Consider the following 18,607-nt stretch of genomic DNA (forward strand, 5'->3'; position numbering starts at 1 on the left):
ATGTGTTACCATGATCGATCCAATACGGGGCCGGTTCCCCTGCAAAGGTTGCGGAGGTCAGACGGGAGTCGTTTCGTGCAAAAATCTGACTCGCCCAATCTAGGATCCACGGTCAAAGGTATACTCCAGGCTTTTATCCAGAGTGGTGGGTATGTGACCGGGACTAAAGGCAGGAGAAAGAAGATATTTATTAAGTACCTGGGTGACCGAGCATTTCTCGGTTGACATCAGAAAATCCATTAAAAGTTATGATAACAAAAAAAAACAAAGCATAAACTAAACCCCCAAAAATATCTTAAAACCCGCGGAAAATAATTCATCGTTGAGGGCTTCAATGATGCCCAAAATAACAATTCCACGCGGACGAAGTCTCGGGCACAGCTAGTGTACAGTATAGGATTTACCTTCGACGCAGGCGGAGGACCTGGCGGCTGCAATCCCGGTTCGCAAGCAATGTAGCACACACAATGTTACCATTAACGTACATATAATTTATTACAATTAGGTATAATAAATATAAAAAAATTAATTATTCATAGCTTTTTACATCGATTCAAAAACGACGAAGTTCCATACAAACTTGCACCCCCTATTTCATCCCCTTGGGATAGAATTTCAGGATAAAAAGTGGCCTGTATTCTAATCCAGGTTACTTACTATATCTGTGTGCCGAATTTCGTTCAGATCCGTTCGGTAGATTTTGCGTGATGCGCGTACAAACATACAGACAGACGGACAGACAGACAGACAGACAAATATTCTAAAAAACATTGTTTTAGCTTCTATTGACCCTAAAAAGACCCCTTATATTTTTTTTTTTAAATATCTTCAATGTACAGACAAAGTTCAGTTACAGTTTTATTATATGCATGGATACACGTACATGTTTATAAAAACCTTGTCCATTCTTTTAATTGTCTCTGACAGATGTCGCTACAGTCACGTTCTACAATGTCAAAGTGTGATGTTTCGTGAAAATCAATTTATAATTAAATGATAATGAATAAACATAATTATATTGTCACCAAAATCCAAAGTGTATACAAAATTTCAGATTAATCGGTTGACAGGAAGAGGGTGAAATTTGAATTACTAAATTTGACCCAAGAATAAATAAAACAAACGGGGTGAACTAAATAAAACCGTTTAAAAAAAACGTACAATCAAATCACATTCTTCCGACACTGATGTTACCCATTACATGCATTTAAATGTATCAAAATTTTATAGTAATCATATTTTTTTTTTTGCGTCAATCAATTTTTTAGGTACATACTTGCGTACCGTACGTAAGTAAGTATTTATTATAAAATACAGTATCGTTGAGTTAGTATCTCGTAACACAAGTCTCGAACTCACTTCGAGGCTGACTCGATCTGTGTAATTTGTCCCGTATACAGGGTCAAATTTATTTTTCAGACATTTATTTACATGTAAACATGTTTAACCCTTCATTGCATGATTTTTCCTATTTCTTTTAAAATAAATCAGGTTGATGTAATTAATGCTCTAGATTAAAGGAAAAATATTTAAAAAAATCCTAGTATAAATAAGAATTTGAATTATTTAAAAAACAGTGATGAAAATTTACATCATTATACATTGTTACATATATAACTCATTACTAAATAAGTCAAAAGATATTGTTTACTTAATCTCCTTTATTCTAAATGATAATTTAAAAAACAATTATTATTTTTATTCAACCACAAATTAACTTCACATTGATTACACGAAATTGTGGAATAGCCTTTACATTTGGGAAATTTACACCGAAGTGACCTTTCTTTTTTTTTATTGTAATTCTTCTTCTAGTAGACTGGTACTAGGGTTTTGTTGTACGCAATAGTCATTTATAAAGTTGCTAGCAACAACAAATTTAAAGTTTACAGTTTTTGAGTACCTTTTTTTCTTCACTAAATGTTATGATTGAAATTTCCATCACCATGCAAAGAAGGGTTAAATTTCTTTTTGTAGTATTAATCTTTAATAAAGCGTGTGACGTAGTTTTTGAGGGCTTTTTAAATGTGAAAATGATGACGTTTAATTTGAATAAAAATAGGCTCAAACGGCTCAGAAGCATGGGTATAGTCTATGTTTAAAAGGATGAAGTTGTTTTAAATGTCACCCTGTATATTTATTAGGTAAGCCGTGTTTAAATACTAACCAATCCTATGATACTGCTCCTTAATAGGTTTCGTCCTCGCCCTCCGTAATTTCTGTTAGTAAGCGTGCGCAAGCGAACACAGGTGGGGTTAGTTATAGAATTATACATACATTATACTATTATTATTATATAGACTACATATATATAAATACCGATATTTAATTTCATCACTTAATAGTTGACTAGTCATATACATACATTATATAGACTACATTAGGTATATAATACCCGGTATTTAATTTCATCACCTAATAGTTGACTAGTCATATACATACATTATATAGACTACATTAGGTATATAATACCCGGTATTTAATTTCATCACCTAATAGTTGACTAGTCATATACATACATTATATAGACTACATTAGGTATATAATACCCGGTATTTAATTTCATCACCTAATAGTTGACTAGTCATATACATACATTATATAGACTACATATATAATACTCGGTATTTAATTTCATCACTTAATAGTTGACTAGTCATAATTTTAATTATTTATCTTAATTTGTATAACTTAATGGAATTTTTGCGCTATTCCTTTTATATAATCAAGTCTATATCCCTTGCGGGGAAGACAGTGACGACATACATATATTACAGTCATGTTTATATCCCTTGCGGGGTAGACAGAGACGACATACATATAGTCACGTCTATAATCCTTGTATGGTACACAGAGCCAACAGTGTTAACTAGACTGATTGGCCGCATTCAGCTGTGTGGCTTGATGATAGAATTGAGATTCAAATAGTGACAGGTTGCTAGCCCATCGCCTTCAAGAAGAATCCCAACTTGGGATTGACAGAACAACACTGTCTACCCCGCAAGGGATATAGACATGACTATATGTATGTATGTATGGTACGCAGACAGACTCCACTCACCTCGCACTCGTCGTCCAGCAGCTCCTCCTCCACGACCTCGGCCCTGTACTCCAGCAGCAGCTCCCTGAGCGGCTTCGCGTCCTGGTCGCCTTGCACGAACTCGTGTTTGAGGAGCTCCGACGCCGTGGGCCTCTTCTCCGGGTCCTGGGGGGCGAGGGAAATCTTTATTTGAAGCATTTTGATACAAAAAAAAATAAAGGCGAAAGAATATTAAAGAATATATAAGACTCAGATAGTGACAGGTTGCTAGCGCATTCCCTTCAATTATTAAGTGATGTTTAAAATAATATAATAATGAATAAAAATTTTGAATACAACCAAGCTTGCACAAAGAGAAATATGAATGTGGATGAAGCGAATGAAGTATGCAGAGATTGTGGCAAGTGGAAAGATGTAGTTTCTGCCTACCCTTCCGGGGAAAAGGCGAGGTATGTATATTGACTAAACCATTACAAGTTGAATATACATACATATTCTGATATACATACCTTGACTAATGACTAACTGATAAAAATAACATTTGCCGTGTGGCTCCCGGCACCAATACAAATTTCCGTGTTCCTCCCGGCACCAATACAAAAAAGAATAGGACCACTCCATATCTTTCCCATGGATGTCGTAAAAGGCGACTAAGGGATAGGCTTACAAACTTGGGATTCTTTTTTAGGCGATGGGTTAGCAACCTGTCACTAGTTGAATCTCAATTCTATCGTTAAGCCAAACAGCTGAACGTGGCCATTCAGTCTTTTCAAGACTGTTGGCTCTGTCTACCCCGCAAGGGATATAGACGTGACCATATGTATGTGTGTATGTTTACCTTGACTAAAGCTTTAGCGATGAAATCATTGAAACATCTGCTCCAATTGGACGGTTGCTCCAAGCACGGCGGGTCACTCTTCTGTATCTTGAGCAGGACCCTCATCGGAGTCATCTCGTGGTTGGGGGGTTCAATCTGTGCGAACTCTATCAGGGTAATGCCTAGCGACCATATGTCCACCTGGAACGGAGAATTATCAAATTTCAATGTATAAATTACATAGTCATAAAAAGAAATTGAGCCGTGTGGTTCCCGGCACCAATAGAAAAGTGAATAGCTCTAGACTCAAATTTTTTCCATGGATGTCGTAATAGACGTCTATGGAAAGGCTAATAAACTTAGGAATCTGATTTGAGGCGATGGGCTAGCAACCTGTCATTATTTGAATCTCAATTCTATCATTAAGTCGTGAATGTGACAAATAGATCTTTTAGATTGTTGGCTCTGTCTAACCCGTAAGGTATATTGATGTGATCATATTTCATTGTATGGATGTTTATCGAACGATTTTATCACAACAACCTCCAAATTGATTGATAGGAGTTCCTTAATAAACTTGGTCCCAAATGGGAGCCTTGGGGAACTCCAGAGATAATCATACAGGATCCTGAAGAGTAACCAACCAGTGACAACACAAAAGCTACGATCGCCAAAGTATGAACGCAACCAATTCATCATTTTGCCCGATACACCACAGATTTTCAATATTTTTAACAAATTTCTGTGGTTAACATTATCAAATGCTTGCCTGAAATCATTGATGATATTTACTGATTTCAGGAAAGCAATAAATTATATTATATTAGTTCGACTGGCAGAGAATGGCATTTGGCCTTTTGGCCTTTTGGCATTAAGTCCACCTGTTGTACATTTTACTTGCATAAAGTTTAAATAAATAAATTCGTTGAGTTATGACCTTTTTGTATTGCTGCAATTCACACCCTTATTAATACTTGTATTTCATATGTACATTGTGAATTGTGCGTGTAGCAAATCAAATAAATGAATTATCTATCTATCCATCTATGATAAATTTAACATAGTACTGGCCATGGAAAGAGGTAGTTTCTGCCTACCCCTCCGGGAAAGAGGCGTGGTTTTATTTATGTATGTACTGGCCATGAAATATTTGTGTAACACTGTTCATCAGTTGACGGCCTCTGTGGCGCAGCGGAAGTGCGCTTGTCTGTGCCACCGGTCTCGGGTTCGAATCCCGGCCAGGGCATGATGAGAAATGAACTTTCTCTGATTGGCCTATGTCTTGGATGTTTATCTATATAATTATTTATTATAAAATATAGTATCGTTGAGTTAGTATCTCGTAACACAAGTTTCGAACTTACTTCGAGGCTAACTCAATCTGTGTAATTTGTCCCGAATATATTTATTTATTTATTATTTTATCAGTAAGTAACGCTATGTCTGATGACCTTGATGACGATGACTGACCTTGAAATCGTACGGATTGTCTCTGAACGTCTCGCACAGCACCACCTCCGGCGCCATCCAGTACGGAGTGCCAATGAACGTGTCGTGTTTCTGCAAAGTGGACTTGTTCTTTGCCGATACGCCGAAATCAGCTGTGAAAAAAACAATTAATTTTTTTTAATATAACAAGTCGGTAAAACAGTATTATCGATAGATAAACTTACATACATACATATACATATACCTAATCACGTCTATATCCCTTGCGGGGTAGACAGAGCCAACAGTTTTGAAAAGACTGACAGGCCACGTTCAGCTGTTTGGTTTTAAGATAGAATTGAGATTCAAATAGTGACAGGTTGCTAGCGCATCGTCTAAGAGAAGAATCCCAAGTTTGTAAGCCCATCCCGCGTTCAATACACGCGAGCGAAGCTCCGGACAATAAAAGCTAGTAGAAAAACGAAATGAAGGTTGCAGGCAACCTTCTTTGTATACACCATAGCAACGGTTGCCATGATTTTGTTTGCTAGAGATATGTCAAAAATAATTTTTATGGTAAAATATTAATTGATACGTTGAATAATATACCTAGTAATTTTAAACTGATTGATTACTCTCCTCTTTTCTTCTTCTATCTTCTGTAGGAATAAATAACGTTAATAACTATATTTCTATAATTAATAACTATTGTTACTAGTTCTACATTCATTATTTTTTTCAATGTAGACAATGTGCATTCGTCCATGATTTAGATTTAAAAGATCTATATTTGTATATTGACGTCCGATGATAATGCTGCAGTGTAGTTTGTTCCGCCGCTTCTTCTACACATGCGCTTTGGAAGCGGCAGTAGTTATATTTAGATTTAACTGATGTGACGTCAATAAGTGATACCTTGTATCCAATTTTGAAAATAAATCTATTCTATACATACATAAATACATACATATGGTCACGTCTTTATCCCTTGCGGGGTAGACAGAGCCCACAGCCTTGAAAAGACTGTATGGCCACATTCAGCTATTTGGCTTAATGATAGAATTGAGATTCAAATAGTGACGGGTTGCTAGCCCATCGCCTAAAAAAGATTCCCAAGTTTGTAAGCCTATCCCTTAGTCGCCTTTTACGACATCCATGGGAAAGAGATGGATTGGTCCTATTCTTTTTAATTGGTGCCGGGAACCACACGGCACTGCCGGGAACCACACGGCACCTAAATCTATTCAATTCTATTCTATACTTGCTACAAAGGTCAACTGACCCAGTTTGACCCCGCCGCTCATGGTGGCCAGCACGTTGCCGGCCTTCAGGTCGCGGTGGATCACCTTCTGCGAGTGTAGGAACTCCAGGCCCCTGCAAAATAAATTATAAAATTTACAACACTATTTGTGTTTGGCTGTACAATACAATTTTTAAACTATCGCGTCGCAATATATTTTTTTTTTATAAATAATACATGTGTTAAACGCGCACGTAACTCGTACATTTATTTTATACATACATACATACATATTGTCACGTCTATATCCCTTGCGGGGTAGACAGAGCCAACAGTCTTGAAAAGACTGACAGGCCACGTTCAGCTATTTGGCTTTATGATAGAATTGAGATTCAAATAGTGACAGGTTGCTAATAATTCTTCGCTCTTCATAGTTGCAGCGTGATGTTAGACAGCCTAAAGCCTTCCTCGATAAATGGTCCAATCAACGCAAAAACGAATTTTTCAATTCAAACCAATAGTTCTTGAGATTAGCGCGTTCAAACAAACAAACAAACAAACCCTTCAGCTTTATAATATTAGTATATATAGATTAGATCACAATAATTACCTGCACATTTCCCGACAGACGTACGCGATCTGCGGCTCGTTCAGACCTTTCTCTAGTTCCGCCATTACCGAGTCGAGGGCGCCACCGTCGCAATACTCCAATAACATCTGGAATGTGAACAAACGGACGCTTTGTAGTGGTTCGTTCATTCATTCCTTCATTCGTTCATTCGTTCGTTCATTCATTCGTTCGTTCATTCATTATTCATTCATATAATTAGGTCTATATCCCTTGCGGGCTAGACCGAGCCAAAAGTCTTGAAGGACTCGACAGGCCACGTTCAGCTGTTTATAATGGATAGTTTTTGACCGTTTTTGGCAGGTTTTCTTACAGACAGAAAGTTGTGAATATGAAAGAAGATACAGTAACAGGAATTAAATAGTTGACCGTCCTTGGGTCTGTCTCTCCCCTCATTGGATATAGACGCGACTATATGTAACTGTAACTAGCATATCTAACTAGCATATGTAGCATATGTAACCGAGCATCTGAACGTGGCCATTCAGTCTTTTCGAGACTATTGGCTCTGTCTACCCCGCAAGGGATATGGACGTGACTATATGTAGGTATGTATGTTGTGGCGACATCTCTACGCCACTCGCCACAAACATCAAATCAAACAACTACTGTCAATCATCGTGAAGAAATCGACGCGCTCAGCCAATAGCAGCGAAGAACCCAAATCGCGATTTCAGAGATTTCACGGATTGGAGCTATATATACAACCTCCGACACAACACCGTTGGAGCCGCGGTTCCCCAGGCATAACACCTCGCCTGGCGGAAGATCTTCCCTTTGGTGGCGGTCGAGCCGAATCATCGCTCCCGCTACATATGTCTATGTATGTATGTATGTATATGTATGTATGTATATGTATGTATGTATATGTATGCATGTATATGTATGTATGTATATGTATGTATGTATATGTATGCATGTATATGTATGTATGTATATGTATGTATGTATATGTATGTATGTATATGTATGTATGTATATGTATGTATGTATATGTATGTATGTATATGTATGCATGTATATGTATGTATGTATATGTATGTATGTATATGTATGTACGTATATGCATGTATGTATATGTATGTATGTATGTCTATATGAAACCACATAGACGCGACTATATTATGTATGTATGTATTAGCACAACTCACCCACAACTTGTTGTCAATGAAGTACGCCTCGTGCAACTCCACCACGTTGGGGTGCCGGCACTCCGACAGGATGTCAATCTCCACCGTGAAGTCGGCGAGGTCATCCTCGTTGTCCAGAACGCACATCTTGGCCGCGGCCAGCTGGCCGGTTGTCTTGTGCTGGGCTTTGTACACCTGGAATTTGGAATACGTGAGATTTTTATCTAATCCTACTACTATTATAAAGGCGAAAGTTTGTATGGATGTTTGTTACTCTTTCACGCAAAAACTACTGAACCGATTACCATGAAATTTGGTATGTAGGTAGCTGAAGACCCAGAATAACACATAGGCTACTTTTTATCCCAGAGTTCCCGCGGGATTGATAGGGTTTCCATGCGGACGAAGTCGCGGGCGGCCTCTAGTGATACATATGTATATATATAGGAGAGCATTCTCTCGTCAAAATTCAAAATTTTTATTCATTAATATAGGATACTTCATACCTCTTAATAATTGTCAAAACGTATGATTTAACAACATTGGTTGACGTCAAATAAATTACTTAAAACTAAGTTTACTGCCGCTTCCAAGGCGTCAGTGCAGAAGAAGCGGTAACAAACTGCACTAAATAAAGTAATGATACATACATACATATGGTCACATCTATATCCCTTGCGGGGTAGACAGAGCCAACAGTCTTGAAAAATCTGAATGGCCACGCTCAGCTGTTTGGCTTAGTGATAGAATTGAGATTCAAATAGTGACAGGTTGCTAGCCCATCGCCTAAAAAAGGAATCCCAAATTTATAAGCCTATCCCATAGTCGCCTTTAACGACATCCGTGGGAATGAGATGGAGTGGTCCTATTCTTTTTTGTAATGGTGCCGGGAACCACACGGCACGGTATGTATGTATGTATAAAGATATCAATGGCCGACCTTTCCGAAAGCGCCATCGCCCAGCTCCCCGATCATGTCCCAGTTCTCGGCCGGGTCGCAGTTGTCGCGAATGTTCGCGAATACCTTCTTCTTCTTCGCGTCATGGCCGCTGCCTAGGTGCAGGACCTGGAAACAAAAAAAATATATATATATTATATACTAGAGGCCGCCCGCGACTTCGTCCGCATGGAAACCCTATCAATCCCGCGGGAACTCTGGGATAAAAAGTAGCCTATGTGTTATTCTGGGTCTTCAATACCAAATTTCATGGTAATCGGTTCAGTAGTTTTTGCGTGACAGAGTAACAAACATCCATACATCCATACAAACTTTCGCCTTTATAATAGTATAGTAGGACTAGATGTGGTTGGCTGGAAGAGATTGCTTAGCGATAAGTCCGCCTTTGCTCAACATGTTCATAATGTATGTTTCTACTACGTTTGTATTTTTTAATTATGGGCAATAAAGATAATTTGTATTGTATTGTATTGTATTGTATTGTATTGTAGATGCGCCCGCGACTTCGTACGCGTGGAATAGTTATTTTGGGCATCATTGAAGCCCTATATTATACGTATAATATAACTATCCCACGCGGACGAAGTCCTTGATATATAATATATATTATATATCAAGTCCTTGTCCTAAATCCTTGAAATATAATATATATTATATATCAAGGACATCTTGACAAAGGGTCAGATCAAGAGTACCCGAAACTGCCAAGTTATTTTTGGCATCATTGAAGCCCTCAAGTATGAATAATTTTCCCCGTTTTTTATATTTCACAATTTCCATTATTTCTTCGCCCCTAATAGTTGCAGCGTGATGCTATATATAACCTAAAGCCTTCCTCGATAAATGGTCTATTCAACGCAAAAAGAATTTTCCAATTCGAACCAGTAGTTCCTGAGATTAGCGCAAACAAACAAACAAACTCTTCAGCTTTATAATATTACTATAGACGTGTGTCAAACGCGAAGCTCAAGACCGAGCGGGATGGCGACGCACTGTGGATGCCCTCTGCCCCAGCTAGGGGACATAGGACCTTAAGTCAAGTAAGTCATAGACGTGTGTGATGCACCTACCTTCTTAAGGTTATTAAAAAGAATTTTCCAATTCGAACCACTAGTTCCTGAGATTGGCGCGTTCAAACAAACAAACAAACAAACTCTTCAGCTTTATAATATTATAGGTAAGATTATAGAAGATATAATATAGATAGATAGATATAATATTAGTATAGACGTGTGTGATGTACCTACCTTCTTAAGGTTATTAAAAAACGACATGTTGCGTTGTGGCGCGCCGTGTTCGACGCGCGGCGCCCTCAGCCGTCATTGCACATCGTCGTCACACGGCGGCCGCACGGCGCATCGCTGGAACAAACATACAGACAAATAAATAATAGTGATTTTGTATACACATACATACATAAAATCACGCCTCTTTCCCGGAGGGGTAGGCAGAGACTAACTCTTTCCACTTGCCACGATCTCTGCATATTTCCTTCGCTTCATCCACATTCAAGTACTTTTGACCTGACCCTTTACCAGGACGTCCTTAATTTGATCAAGATACATACGTTCGTCTAGGTCTTCCCACTCCGATCTTTCCCTCCACACTCTAATTAATTTTGTATGGTAGCTGGTAATAAAAAGCTCTTCTTTCGAGCAGATTGTAAAAGTTTATCAAGGTAAAGTAGGTAGGTTAGGCTAACAGAAAAGAATAGAATAGATTTATTTTCGTGCCGTGTGGTTCCCGGCACCAATACAATTCCATCACTTTCCCATGGATGTCGTAAAAGGCGACTAAGGGATAGGCTTCATAAACTTGGGATTCTTATTTTGGGCGATGGGCATAGCAACCTGTCACTATTTGAATCTCAATTCTATCATAAAGCCAAACAGCTGAACGTGGCCTATCAGTCTCTTCTGCACTATTGGCTCTGTCTACCACGCAAGGGATATAGACGTGACAATATGAATTATTGCAAGAATTTCGACGAAGCGACGAGGGTCACACAGCCCCGCCGACCTTACTAGGTCGTCGGCAAGGTTGAATTTACCGGTTCAAAATTATACATACATACATAAAATCACGCCTCTTTCCCGGAGGGATAGGCAGAGACTACTTCTTTCCACTTGCCACGATCTCTGCATACTTCCTTCGCTTCATCCACATTCATAACTCTCTTCATTCAAAATTATGTTGATGGCAAGTGACAGATTTTGTGTAACGAGTAAAGAAAGTCATCAATGTAAACACATGTTCACATAGCATACGTAGATAAGGTTTACATATATGTTCATACAATCACGTCTATATCACTTGCGGGGTAGGCAGAGCTTATAGTCTTGAGAATTCTGAAAACCCGCGTTCAGCTGTAGTTTAATGATGGAATTGTGATTAAAAAAATGACAGGTTGACCATCGCCTACAAGAAGAATTCCAAGTTAATTAGCCTTTCCTTTATTCGCTTTTTACGACATCCATGGGAGCGATATGGAGTTGCCAATTCTTTTTTTTTATGGGTGCCAGGAACCACACGGCACCGTGACACAAACATAAATTTTAGTATCAGATCTAAACGTGGTCTTACAGTATTTTGATGACTGTTGGCCTCTGTTTACCCCGCAGGGGATATAGACGTGATCATATGCTATGTTATGTGTATCATCACGATCTGAACCGATCCAAAAACGTCGCCTTCGCAACAGTCTCCGATGCCAATAAAAAGTACAAATTAATAGCTGACTCACAAACACAAACAAAATGTTATGATTATTTTTGTAACGCGTAGGTAGAAATTTTTCATACTAACAACATCTTTCTATCGTACTATCTTCTTCCACCTGACTTTAGACCCGGTCGCATTATTGTATAAACTCTTTATTGCACATAAAAATAAATATAATAACAAATTACAAAACAGTTATTGGATTTAGAAGAATATGTACAATGGCTTCTTCCTCCTGGCTTGAATCCCCTCACCACTCCGGAGAGGAGCCCGGGGTGCGCCTTTGACCATGGACCCTGGATTGGGTGAGTCAGGTTTTAACATGAAGCGACTCCCGTCTGACCTAGCAAGTCTCCCGTTATATCTTTTAGGTACAAAACCTTAAAATTAAGCAGTAAACTTAGTTCTAAGTTATTCGACGTCGACCAACGCTGTGAAATGAAAATACCTATATGACAACTAGAGGCCGCCCGCGACTTCGTCCGCATGGAAACCCTATCAATACCGCGGGAACTCTGGGATAAAAAGTAGCCTATGTGTTATTCTGGGTCTTCAGCTAACCACATACCAAATTTCATGGTAATTGGTTCAGTAGTTTTTGCGTGAAAGAGTAACAAACATCCATACTGACATCCTGACATACTTTCGCATTTATAATATTAGTACGATATTATTTATGTGTTATTTTGTTTGTGGAATAAAGATATTACAAAAATAACAAACAAACAATTTTTTTTAAGAATAAATATATTATTTAAAGTAGTTCTTAAAAAGAACATCTGCCTAATTTTCTAGGAACGAGCGGTGATCTTATACATGGAAATAGACATATGATTCAAAACTTTAAAGAACCTAAATTAATTTCCTACCAACAACGGGAGGTACACAGTCTTATCAGTTGCGGCCATGGACGGAAGGACATAACGATTCATATGACCAATTTATATATATATTTGTATAGTTTTATCACTGAAAACGTCCGTTTACGCCCACTAACAGCGACTGAAAATGAAATAGTCCATACATACATATGGTCACGTCTATATCCCTTGTGGGGTAGACAGAGCACGCTCAGCTATTTGGCTTAATGATAGAATTGAGATTCAAATAGTGACAGGTTGCTAGCCCATCGCCTAAAAAAGAATCCCAAGTATGTAAGCCTATCCCTTAGTCGCCTTTTACGACATCCATGGGAAAGAGATGGAGTGGTTCTATTCTTTTTTTTACTGGTGCCGGGAACCACACGGCACACGGAAAATGAAATAGTCAAATGTAATAATCATTAAAAACGCGACTAGAAAAGGGTAAAAAACAACTTAAGAGCTAGTCACCTGTCACTATTAGAATCTGAATTCCATCGTGCAACTAAACTTAGCCTTACCGTCTTTTCGAGACTGTTCGCTCTGTCCACATTGTAAAGATTGATGATTATGTGTATACATACAGTCACGTCTTTATCCCTTGCGGGGAAGACAGAGCCATCAGTCACGAAAATACTGACAGGCCACGTTCAGCTCAGTTCAGTTTGGCTTAACGACAGAATTGAGATTCAAATAGTGACAGGGTTGCCAGCCCATCCCCCTAAAAAAAGAATCGCAAGTTTATAAGCCAGCCCCTTAATCGCCTTTTACGACATCCATGAGAAAGAGATGGATAAAAAGGGATCCATTAAAATGTTGCACTTAAAACTTATTACAATACAATTTGCAGGCAAGGTCGTATAACACGGCACGACATCCTTATGACGTAATTCGTCGCTTACTATGACACGACGGACAGCGATTTGTTTGCTTTGAGTAAGAGATATGGTATTTTTAGACATTCGCCGCTTTAGTGTGCGAAATTATATTACACATACATATATACATATGGTCACGTCTATATCCCTTGCGGGATAGACAGAGCCAACAGTCTTGAAAAGACTGAATGGCCACGTTCGGCTATTTGGCTTAATGATAGAATTGAGATTCAAATAGTGACAGTTTGCTAGCCCATCGCCTAAAAGAAGAATCCCAAGTTTATAAGCCTATTCCTTAGTCGCCTTTTTCGACATCCATGAGAAAGAGATGGAGTGGACCTATTCTTTTTTGTATTGGTGCCGGTAACAACACGGCAAATTATATTAATTTTTAGATTTAAATGTAGTTAGCTTATACAAAGGGTGTGTTGAAGATGGTTTGGTCATGTGGAGAGGATGAATGAAAGCAGGTTGATTAAACAAATATACAAGGAGAGTGTGGAGGGGAAGGTCGGAGTGGGAAGGGTGTCTTGATAAAATTAAGGACGTCCTGGCAAAGGGTCAGGTCGAGTACCCGAAACCGCCGAGCTTGCACGAAGAGAGTTATGAATGTGGATGAAGCGAAAGAAGATCGTCTTCCGGGATATGTATATAAGTTGGCGGGACGCAGTTAATAAAAAATGAATCCGTAGTGACGTCATTAAAAAAAGATGACGATAAAGAAACTACTCATCGGATAACGTCATCGACGTGTGAGTAAGGTTTAATTACACAGTTCAAATTTCGAATCAGCCCTCTACCCGCACCTTATTAACCACCTTCAATAAAAGGAGGTATCTCGATTGATCTCTTTTATGTATGCCGTGTGGTTCCCGGCGTGAAAGAGCAATTGCAGAAAAAGTGACCTAACCTTGAAGAAACCCAACCAAAGCGGTGGCACATGGTACCGCAGACCACACCTGCACATGTATGTATGTCACAACCGTCGACTCCGCATAAACCACACAAATGACAACAATATGGGAATTCTTCAAAACCTGTTTCAATGATAAAACACATTCTAGTTTGGAAACACACGGGTGATAATAATGTAAGCGCGCGCATCAATCATACGTAGATAATTAACACTTCCAACATGTATGTAAATAATGTCTCTCTCATCCTTGCGTGTCCCTTGTTACCCACTAAAACACTATGCCTTTATCTGTTCCAGGATAAACAGAGCCAATTGGCTCGAAAAATCTCGCGAGGAAACTTTAGAAAATCTTTTTTAAAGCTTTATAAATATTTAAGTAAAAACCTAAATAAATTTTATTATTAACACGATTTTTAAATACATACATTAAATATTATATGTACAAATACATTGACAAATATTTAAATTTAAAAGTAATTTCACCAGTGATTGTAAAAGCCGTGTCAGTGTCGTTGTTACAGAAATTTTTATTAATTATTATGGGACATTTCAACATCACTTAATAATTGTCATATCTTTTGGATTCCCACAACATTGGTTGACGTCAAATAAATAACTTAAATCAAAGTTTACTGCCGCTTCCAAAGATTCATTGCAGAAGAAGCTGTAACAAACTGCAATGCAGCATTTAGCTGTAACAAACTGCACTACAGCATTTTCTTCAATAACGTCAACCTCACAATTATCCAAACTTAGAATTAAAATTTGGACGAGAGAAAACATTATTATAATAAATTGGTTTATACGCAATTTAAATAAAATAAAACCGTGCGACTTTTCGCAATAACGCCCCTTGTGTTTACAATTTCGTTAACATAATTTGTGCATCACAATATGGAAATCTCATTTACAGTTCACAAAAATCGGGACGCGACCAAATATTTTACTATCAATTTACCAAACGTTCAGCTTCAAGATCCGGCTCGAAGTAATACAATCATGCCTAAAATCACGTCTATATCCATTGCGGGGTAGACAGAGCCAACAGTCTTGTTAAGACTGATAAGCCACGTTCAGCTATTTGGATTAAGATAGAATTGAGATGAATTGAGAAGTAATACAATCATGCATAAAATCACGCTTCTTTCCCTGAGTGGTAGGCAGAGACTGTGCTCACTTGTCACGATCCCTGCATACCCTCTTTCGCTTCATCAACATTCATAATTCTTTTCACGGAAGCTCGTCGGTTTCGGGTACTCTTGACCTGACATTATTTTGCCAGAATCGCCGATTTCATTAACCCTGAACACAAATAAGACCATGTATCTGTGCTTTCACAGGACTGCTGCGTCTGCCCCTAACCTAGATCTAAAAATACAAATTCATAGCAGGTTATGCAATATGCAGCACTGTTCTTGTGACGTTCTTACACGCGTTGAGTACATGAAATACCTTGGTGTTCACGTAGATGAAAATCTAAATTTTAAGAAACATATTGAGATTCTCTCCGCTCGAATAAGAAAGGTGGTTAATGTAATGCGTAATCTTAGAAATGCTGCGAGTATTGATACTCTGAAATCTGTGTACTACGCGATTTGTCAATCAATAATTATGTATTGTATTTCATGTTGGGGAAATGCTGCTAAGACTACTATTATTCGAGCTGAGAGGGCTCAGCGTTCGGTGTTGAAAACCATGCTTCGTAAACCATATAGATACCCGACAGATGATATTTATAGGGTGGCTGGTGTGCTTTCCGTGCGCCAACTTTATGTATTAAAAATGTCTGTTGCTATGCATAAATCAGTTCTTTCTGCCAGTAACTACGAAAATCTTGCAAATCGAAGAGTTTTTAGAGTACCGGTTCCCCTAGTTAACACAAGATTTGCGCAAAGGTTAGGCATCTTCATTAAAATATATATTTACAACTATGTAATCAAATTCTGCAATATTAAGAGAAAATCTATACGTGAAGCCCAGAGGCTTATTAAAAATTGGTTGTCTACTCTAAGTTATGATGAAACAGAAGAAATATTAATCATTGAAAGTTGAGTCGAAATATTCCCTACCCACTTACTATCTAGTTTTTAATTTAAGTTTAAGTAACTAATTATTTTTAAATTCCGTCTGGCTCAGAAATTGTATGTTGAATTATTGTAATTGACTTCCTCGATACAGGCTTGCCTAGTGAGGAAGTCATAGATATTAAGCATAATAGGCAAATATTCTGCAATATACATGTAACCTTCTCTGTAAATTATGTTTATGGTCATGTTTATGTTTATTGTAGCAAATAAATGCATTTTCATTTTCATTTTCATTTTCATTTTTCAGGTACGTTGGAGTGGGAAGGTCTAGACTGACGAACTAACGGCTGGTTATCATGAATCATAAGGAAAATATGTCTATTTTTATTCCATTAACAAAACATACATACATACATACAAACATATGGTCACGTCTATATCCCTTGCGGGGCAGACAGAGCCAACAGTCTTGAAAAGACTGAATGGCCACGTTCAGCTATTTGGCTTAATGATAAATTGAGATTCAAATAGTGACAGGTTGTTAGCCCATCGCCTAAAAAAGAACCCCAAGATTGTTAGCCTATCCCTTAGTCGCCTTTTACGACATCCATGGGAGATGAGTGATCCTATTCTTTTATGTATTGGTGCCCCACACGGCACAACAAATATATATCTTTTTCCCTCTTCAAACCGACGACTCAAAGGTGCCGTGTGGTTCCCTGCAGTTAAGAATATGACCATATATTTCATCAATCTATATATCTATATATTTCACATGGAAAAGTCAAATTACAAAAAGGTAAACTTGGAATTCTTTCTTCGGAACGGGCTAGCAACCAGTCACTATTTGAATCTCAACTCCATCATCGAACCATACGGCCGAACGTGGCCTTCCAAGACTTTTGGCTCTGTCTACCCCGCATGGGATAAAGACGTGACCATGTATTTATTCAAATCGACGTGTTAGCAACATGCAGGTCAAACGATCATCAACTCTCCATGCTGTCTGCGACCGAAGCGAAGTAAGTGTTAACTTTAAACGCGTGAGTACAATCGGTGACACAAGTTTTTTTGGAAAAGAACAAAAGAGATAGATAAAAGCTTTATTCACTACTAGCTGTGCCCGCGACTTCGTCCGCGTGGAATAGTTATTTTGGGCATCATTGAAGCTCTCAAGTATGAATAATTTTTCCTCCGTTTTTTTTTTTCACATTTTCCATTATTTCTTCGCTAGTTATAGTTGCAGCGTGATGTTATAAAGCCGGAAACCTTCCTCGATAAATGGTCTTTTCAACGCAAAAATAATTTTTCAATTCGAACCAGTGTTCCTGAAATTAGCGCGTTCAAACAAACAAACAAGCAAACTCTCCAGCTTTATAATATTAGTTTACTTAGATCACAATACATTTGTTGGTCACATGCATAATTACAAATGAATAAACAATGTGAATGTGCAATGTGCATGTATGTACCCCATAACAATGATGGCCAGTGAAAAGTTCCGGACTTAGCATAATGACGCAAGTGTATGTACCAAGAGCGGACTACGCGCACGATAGCTATCCGAAAAACATCGTTAACACTTAGAAATGCTTATTCTATCTGAACATTACGTTAATACGGTTAAAAATAATAAAAAAATATCACATTTGTAAATGTAGCTAAGCCCTCCTCAAATATTAATTTAATTTTAATAAATATCCATACTATTAATGAAAAGAAAAGATATGTATTTTTAACATTTTTGTATGTTTGTAACGAATAACTCAAAAACCGCTGGACTGATTGACTGATTTTAACGAAATTTGGCACAGGCATAGATGAATAGAAACTTCGAGAGTGACATATGTAGGCTAGCGAAGCAGTCTTGAAAGTCTGGTAGACCGGGTTTGGCTGTTAGGCTTAATGATAGTATTGAAATTCAAATAGTGAAATCTTTGCTTGCGCGATTTAGACTCTTTGCT

At 38.0% G+C, this 18,607-nt stretch overlaps 1 protein-coding gene across 4 annotated transcripts in view; it reads right to left on the bottom strand.

Annotated features, from left to right (window-relative positions):
- The window catches only part of LOC106129210 (serine/threonine-protein kinase 10), a 56,787-nt gene that overhangs the window by 30,694 nt on the left and 7,486 nt on the right, over window positions 1–18,607 (bottom strand). For 3 of the 4 annotated variants that reach the window (XM_060953328.1, XM_060953325.1, XM_060953326.1), the window contains exons 2-9: window positions 10,489–10,602; window positions 9,224–9,349; window positions 8,305–8,478; window positions 7,136–7,242; window positions 6,568–6,659; window positions 5,328–5,458; window positions 3,879–4,058; window positions 3,062–3,205 (exon numbers count right to left, since the gene is read on the bottom strand). In XM_060953328.1, coding sequence (XP_060809311.1) covers window positions 3,062–3,205; window positions 3,879–4,058; window positions 5,328–5,458; window positions 6,568–6,659; window positions 7,136–7,242; window positions 8,305–8,478; window positions 9,224–9,349; window positions 10,489–10,515 — 981 coding nt within the window. In that variant the 5' untranslated portion in view covers window positions 10,516–10,602. Of the gene's footprint in view, window positions 1–3,061; window positions 3,206–3,878; window positions 4,059–5,327; window positions 5,459–6,567; window positions 6,660–7,135; window positions 7,243–8,304; window positions 8,479–9,223; window positions 9,350–10,311; window positions 10,326–10,488; window positions 10,603–18,607 lie in introns of those variants that run through there. The other variant, XM_060953327.1, reaches the window with a different exon arrangement.

This window comes from Amyelois transitella, chromosome 31 (assembly GCF_032362555.1).
Source record: "Amyelois transitella isolate CPQ chromosome 31, ilAmyTran1.1, whole genome shotgun sequence".
In the NCBI taxonomy this organism is placed as follows: Eukaryota; Metazoa; Arthropoda; class Insecta; order Lepidoptera; family Pyralidae; genus Amyelois; species Amyelois transitella.